Genomic DNA, 7155 nt, shown 5'->3' on the forward strand with positions numbered 1-7155 from the left:
CCCCGAGCTGCTAAACTTCTCAACCCAAACTTATTTCCCGCTCGGCGTGCATGTCGTCCGTCTTTCTCCACAGAGGGACAGCTGAGAGTAGATGCCAATGTCTCCGTCCACAAGCCAGGTGAGCCTCTGGGCATCAGGACAGAGGTGAAGAACATCAACAGCGTCCGATACCTGGCCAGGGCTATAGGTACATTCAAAATGTTACAGGAAGGGAAGCAGGCTGGCTTAAGGGTGCGACAGGTATTTAGGGAGGCTCTTTGAACACTGTTTCATGTGATTGGGTCTCAACTGGCTGCATGATGTCTCACACACGCACAGATTTTGAGAGTGTCACCCTGAAAGCTTTTCAAGTATTTGTGTGTAATTATGTGTAAGTCAATCTGGTAGTAAATGGTAAGAATAGGTCATTGATTGAATGTAACCGAGTACATTTACTCGAGTTCTGTACTGTTTTAGATGTCTGAACAACAAATATGAAACTACAGCCAGCCAACTTAGCTTAGCACAAAGACTGGAAACGGGGGGAAACAGCTAGCCCATCTCTGTCCAAAGTTAACAAAATCCGCCCACCAGCACCTCTGAAGCTCACTGATTAGCACACTGTGTCTCGTCTGTTCAAACACAACAGTTTGCCAATTTAAAGGCCATCACGTACCGGACTAGTTCTTGGCCTGGACTAGTGACTTCCTGGTGTCTTCATGCCAACTGGTCCTGGTCCAGAAATAGTTTGGCAGGTAACTTCCTGTGAAATGGCAAGTTACTTGTACTTTACTTGAGTATTACCGTTTCATGCTACTTTATGTTTTTACTCCACTACAATCTACACATTATATTATATATTTAAAGCTTTATCTTGACTAATTAAAACAGGGAAATGCTACGTACACATTACAAAATATGAAAACACTCTCATATTTCTGCATTATGAGTATTTTTTATATACATTAATCATGCATAATTTACAAATACTACTTATATGTACTACACTAAAGTAATATTTTCAATGTAAGACTTGTAATGAGAGTATTGTCACAGTATTGCTCCTTTTACTTAAGTAAAGGACAAAAACTTGGTCAGACACACGCACACATTCAAAGAAGCCAACACATGCATACACACAGTCCTGCGATCTTGTATCCGTCAGGTACAACATTACTTTGAAACTTAATGATAGATTTAGTTTTTTGTTGAAAAGAAAAGGAGATAGCTGGTTTTATGAGGAGACATTAAGACAGGAAGCATAGTTAATATTGACAGTAACTTGTGAAGCATCATTTTTGGACTGACAACCAGTCACAAACAATTAGCTGTGTGATTGCAGCGTGTGATGCTGAATTGGCTTCATGCAGCTGCTCACTTAAAAAAAAAAAAAAAGCATAGATTTTATGTCAACTCTAACTTCACCGACTGGTGATTGAGCTTCACTTATAAAAGCTGACAAAGAGCCACAGCCAGAAAATTTCAGCATTTTACGTGCAGGTTTTTTTAAGAAGCACGGTTTGACATGCCGTAGTGCTTCGCTTTAATTATTTATCAATAAAGTTGTATCACATCTACTCCGCTGCCAAGTTGGTATTTAAAAGTCATGTAGGAAAACATCGTTTATCACAGTTCTAGTGTGGCAGCAGACAGAGACCTGAGAAGTGCCAGTGTATCACAGCAGATGTTTGGCATTTACCACAACGTCGTATCTGTGTGTATTGGCGCTATATTGAATACTGTATTTGTGGTCATGCTCTCTTTTACATCACCAGACTACGAGATCCAGAGACAGACCGAAGTCCTGCAGAGAGGGGGTACGGTGCAAAATGAGACCCGGGCGTATGATTCCAAATCAGGGTAAGAGGATGAAAGAGCAAGGCCGCGATGCCAAGCTTGAGCCAGTACAACACCCTCTGACTGTGAGCTCTGCCTGGATCATTAGTCCTGAACCATCGTGGTAATCATGATGAATAGAGCCATTTGGATGCCGCCATCATCCCGTGTTATCTGTGAGCTATGTGCTACTCGCAAGGCTTATGTATGAGCTGGCAGAATGAGCCGGAGCGCACACAGCTGAGGCCTTGATCGTCTTCTGGTGCTCTGCCTTCTTCCCATGTGGCCCTTTTTACATGTACGGGGTACACGGTGGAGCGTGTTAAATAGCGTGTGTGATGGCCTGTTATTGGCTCTTCTCGTTGCTGTCTGTGAAGGTGACGACAGATTTGACTGCACTGACTTTGAGATAGCCAGGCTGACTGGCAGACATCCCTGCTCATATGTTCCCAGTCTTTTTTCTTTTTTTTTTATTGGCTGGACCGCAGCAAGGCGAGGCCTCTAAGCAGTCTTGCAGAGCTCCTGAGGGTATCTCAGATTTTGTTTTGCTACAATTCCTCTGGTTAATAATTTAATGTCTGCATCTTTTTCTCTAGGGAGACCATTCCTATGAGGGACAAAGAGGGTCTCCAGGACTACAGGTGATGCATCTCTCTGCTCGTTTTTTTGTCCCGGGAGCTTGTGTTTATTGACCTGGACTCATGATATCAGAAGATCATCTTGCTCTCATTGGGGACTTAAAGAGGATGAGAGCCTCAGAGTGGCAGCTAGATGGAGAGAAATAAACAAGGCCTGAACCTCAGTCGAGGACTATTAGCATCTAAACAGAAGCCAACCTCTTCTTCTCTGAGCTTATCTGTACTAGTGATAAAGCGTCCTCCCTCCCCCTCCCTTTTTTTTTCTTTCTCCACCTGTCCTTCCTTCAGGTTTATGCCAGAGCCCAACCTGCCCCCTGTGATTGTGTATGAGGATATCGTATCGCTGCCCACTGGCATTGATGCATGCCAGGCTGTGGTGGTGCAGAAGATAAGGGCAGGGCTGCCAGAGCTACCCAGTGTCAAAAGAGACAGGCTGGTGCAAATGTACGGCATCCTGCCCGAGCACGGCTTCACTCTGGTGGTGAGTTTATCAGTGGGCGAGAGAGGAGAGTCGATTCCCTCACTAAATCTGTTCCCTGCGTCTTTCTTTTAATTGCCATCTGATCAAGTCCAAGCAGAGTCCGCTTGGCTGCTGCATACTGCTGGACTCTGCTGGGTTCATCTGATCCTAATTCTATAATATGCATGTGAAGCGCTGAAAGCATTTTCATGGCGCTGTTGTTGCAGAATGAGGACGGGCTGGTGGAGTACTTCGAGGCCGTGCTGAAGGCGACCAAGAAGGAGCCGAGGAAGGTGATTGGCTGGGTGACCAATGAGCTGGTGGGTCACCTCAAGCAGCAAGACATGAGTGTGAGCCAGAGGTGAGATGTTCACACACAGCGCTTCATGTCCCTTTACAATATTCACACAATGCTTATTGTTTGTCTTGGCTGATACATGCAGAGCTATTCTGCTGGCAATGCTCAGGTTTAGATGTCTGGGCTCCAACACATGACCCCTCTGAGCCTCTTGTTGATTGGCTGGCTCACTTTGTACCTCTTGCGTGCTGTATCTGAAAATGTTGCCGAATTGGAGCTGTGACACAAGGTGCACACGGGAAGTAGCTGCTTTCAACTTGAGTCAGGAAGTCATGAGACATTTTGTTTTCTGAATTTACTCAAACTTTAGTTTAACTTCTTGTGAATTACTGAACAGTTTTCAGCCCGAAGGCCTCCTCTGATAAATATAACATCCGTAATAAGGGTTAATACGCTGAACATCCTGACGATGCTCACAGTTCAGCAGGTCCAGCTGGGGCTCTTTCTGACTCATTCCCTGTCATCTCTCCCTGTCTGTAATGATGGCACCCAAATGTCTGTCAGGCTTCTCTTAATTGTAAGGAGTCTCAAGCCACTGCTTCGAGGGTTTAACGTGTGTGTGTGTGTGTGTGTGTGTGTGTGTGTGTGTGTGTGTGTGTGTGTGTGTGTGTGTGTGTGTGTGTGTGAGAAAAACTGTGATTTCCCCTATACATGATTTAGTTCACCTGGTGTCAGAAGTTGAGCTCCATATCCTTTTACTCATGACTAAACTTAAGCCGGAGACACTTCAAGGAATCGAGCATTTATAGCAGATGTTTATACAGATAGATTTGCTGTACAAAGAATCTCTCAAGCTCACAAAAAAATCCCATTAGCAGGGAAGGCTCTGCAGGGAGAACTAATCCCCCCCATGATAAACACGTGAACATTAGCTCTGTAACACCAGTTGAATCAATAACACCAAGAAACTTAGCACATAAGGAGGAGTCTTGGGTGTTGGAGGGAGTTCTGGCAGCAAACAACGTTGGCACGTGCATATCGGCAGAGTGAAGCTGCAGTCAGACCATGTGGAGTGGCAGGAGGGATAGCAAACAGCACTGGAAGGGTTGTAAACATGAACTGCAAGAGCAACTATACAGCATGTTACTGTCATTTACATCACTGTCCTCGTTGCAGCTTCACAGCATCCTTTCTAATAAAACGGGCCTCGCAATTTCGGCTGTCAGAGTTCAATCTGATTGGACGAGGATAAATTCCAAGCCGGAAGCAAATTTGTCTCGCCCCCTTTCACATAGAAATGAATGGGAAGCGGACTCCAGTCTGACTGCACCACAATAGTGTTATGTATCAGGTAATGATGGCCACGCTGTGGACCTGCATGGATATCATTCAACGTACTTAATCAGCTGATAGCCACGGGACTGTGAATGAAGCAGCTGATGCGAGAGCGACTTCACTGACGATACGCTTCATGTCTTAGTTGCACCTTTGCCAATGAATGAGCTCTTTTCAATGTTTTTAAATAATCTGACCTTTTCACATGCACAGCAGCCGTAGCTGGCATCATACTGAATCAAAATGATAGCCAGAGTCGTATTGATATTCCATTTACCAAGCGAAGGGGAAAAAATGAGTGGCTATCAACTGAAAGCAGAAGTGCAGGGCAACAACAATCCTAATATCAAACTCTCTTCATTTGTAAAAAATCAATCTCATTTTGTTGTCGCTACTCTTGACACACATTACACAAACCTCCAGTTCTTGGCTCAATAAGAAAGACTTAAGTTATTGAACCGCCTCCTTTTTATTCCTCTAAGTTTTGCACTGGGTTGAAAAGCAGAAAAAGGATTATGTCCTGTTCTCTATAGTGCACAGAATATATATATATACGTATATATATATACTTTATATAGTCAAGCTACAATGTCTGAACAATGGTGAGGTCATAAATCATCTGATATTCCATAATTCTTTGTGTCTGTGATGAGAAAAGCCCTGCGACAGTCTGACAGCCCGTCAGTTTTGACAAATCCAATTACATTAGTGAAACGATAACTTTTTGGAAGACGGTGTTGTTTTGATCTTTTCTCCGCTGAAGGCCTTTTGGCTGGAACACGTAGGATTTGTTAAATGTTCCAAGACACTCTTGAATAAAGTCTTATTTTGATATTTCTATACAGAGATGTTGCCATAGTACCTTTCACGCTTGCCTATCTATAGCCACCGGCGATGAAGGAAATAACACAAGTTGTGTCGCAGTGTTTCTGTTTCTGGCATACTGAGACGCTGGATATCAGACACTCATTTCAACTCATTTCATTTTCTAAAAATGGCAGTTCAGTAGTGACTGCAGCTAGAAGAAAGAAAAGGAGGGTCGGATGCATCTGTGTTGTATTTGTGAAGGTCAGTCACCAGATCACTACTTTGGAAACCTCACTTCAGCTTGTTCAGACTTGAAATCGGTATTTTTCTTTGTGAAAAAAGCAATATTGTTCTCTGATCATTTCTTGAAACAAAACGTCATTACTGAGCGAAATAAATTGAAACAAATAATGTGTTGGTGTCAGCGCAGATGCTTCGAGCTTTACTTTATCTACTATTCCCAGACTGTGTGAGTAAACCACAAGGAAGCTGGTGTTTATTTATGCATGATGTTGCATTCTCTTTGGTTGAAAGGAGGAGACAAAAAAAAAAAAAAGACAGTGGCCGGCAGGACTGTCAAGAGCTGCAGGCGGGGAAGAAACGGAGAAACTCCGCTTCATACGCTAACTGGCATTTGGGGTGAAGATTAAAAGGTTTTCATGAGCATGCATGTATCTCCATATGACGACTTTGAATATGAAATCTCTTTATGTCGGCTGTCCTGTATAATGTGTCCCAACCTCCTTTTTACCCCTCTGGCTACAAGTCCTTGAGTAGGCTGGTTGAAAAGAGCAATTGTGAAGCATATTGGTCGGGCAGCAAGAGAGGTGGAAGCTCTTAATGACACGACGTGTCATTAAGAGCTTCCACCAGCGGAGATAAGTCACTCTTTCAGGGTCTCCCGTCAGAATAGATGCCGGCTGTGCTGACGGCTGCCTATGAGGGAAACTCACTGCCTGTCCAGTGGATGATTTTTTGGCAGGCTGGTGACAGCATACTGACAGACTTGTGAAATATCTCACCGGGCCTCCATTAACGCTCTGTAAAGACATGAAAACAAATATAATATTACCAGAAGTTGACTTTATATTTCACATGATCATTTATTTATTTCTTTACCAAACTTTTTGAATTCCTGTGCTTGCTTGCTCGCTAATTGTTCATGTGTCAGAACTGACTCAGGTTGATGGGCAGTTTACTGGTTATTGTAGATTTACTGTGTCACACCAATAATGGTGGTAATCATACTTGGCTGGTTTTGTTTTGCAAATCAAATTACAATTTATAGTTTTATGCATTAGTGGAGCTTTTGAGCAGCCTGTCATCCAAACTGAGTAGTAAAGATGGATACTTTTCATCTTATTTCTCCACAGTGTCTAAAGGGTCCCCGCAGCAGCAGTTGCGAAGAAAAGATAACATCGTTAAAACATACAGAGGGTGTACGTACAAAGTGGTCGAAGTGGCCAACGTTTTCAAACATATGGTTAATCCATAAGGCATCGTATTTAACTCACCAACCTCTACCTTCTTCTAGGTCTTATGGTTCTGCCACAGTTCCTCAAGGCAGGGCGATGATGGCTACATCCATACTAGTTCAGGTCATTACTGTGGAAGACGCTTTGGCAATGATTCACTTTAAGTCCTTATGTACTCAACCCTTTGGTCATTCTACACTCGTTTCTCTCACTTATTCTAAATTCACACTAAAGCCATGAGAGAGGATCTAAGCTTGCTGCCAACTTTTGTGACATGTGCTGGATGGATTTTCCGCTGCATGCTGCTCAGACACCTTAGAGTTGAAC

General features: G+C 43.4%; 1 protein-coding gene across 1 annotated transcript; it reads left to right on the plus strand.

Annotated features, from left to right (window-relative positions):
- Nucleotides 1-15: 15 nt before the first annotated feature.
- Nucleotides 16-5719, plus strand: LOC116378323 (glutamyl-tRNA(Gln) amidotransferase subunit B, mitochondrial-like). The gene is made up of 5 exons (XM_031840174.1): nt 16-187; nt 1755-1839; nt 2412-2456; nt 2742-2934; nt 3141-5719. The coding sequence occupies exons 3-5, from the start codon at nt 2425-2427 to the stop codon at nt 3276-3278; spliced, it is 363 nt and encodes a 120-aa protein (XP_031696034.1). The 5' UTR covers nt 16-187; nt 1755-1839; nt 2412-2424; the 3' UTR covers nt 3279-5719.
- The last annotated feature ends 1436 nt before the right edge of the window (nt 5720-7155 follow it).

This window comes from Anarrhichthys ocellatus, unplaced genomic scaffold (genome assembly GCF_004355925.1).
Source record: "Anarrhichthys ocellatus isolate YVR2014 unplaced genomic scaffold, GSC_Weel_1.0 scaffold2410, whole genome shotgun sequence".
NCBI lineage: Eukaryota > Metazoa > Chordata > Actinopteri > Perciformes > Anarhichadidae > Anarrhichthys > Anarrhichthys ocellatus.

Bases quoted from the DNA above. Each gene is read 5' to 3' on its own strand.
- LOC116378323 (XM_031840174.1), top strand. From the start codon at position 2,425: ATGAGGGACAAAGAGGGTCTCCAGGACTACAG. The intron at 2,457-2,741 runs GTGATGCATCTC...TCCTTCCTTCAG, and splicing joins GAGGGTCTCCAGGACTACAG to GTTTATGCCAGAGCCCAACC. The intron at 2,935-3,140 runs GTGAGTTTATCA...CTGTTGTTGCAG, and splicing joins AGCACGGCTTCACTCTGGTG to AATGAGGACGGGCTGGTGGA.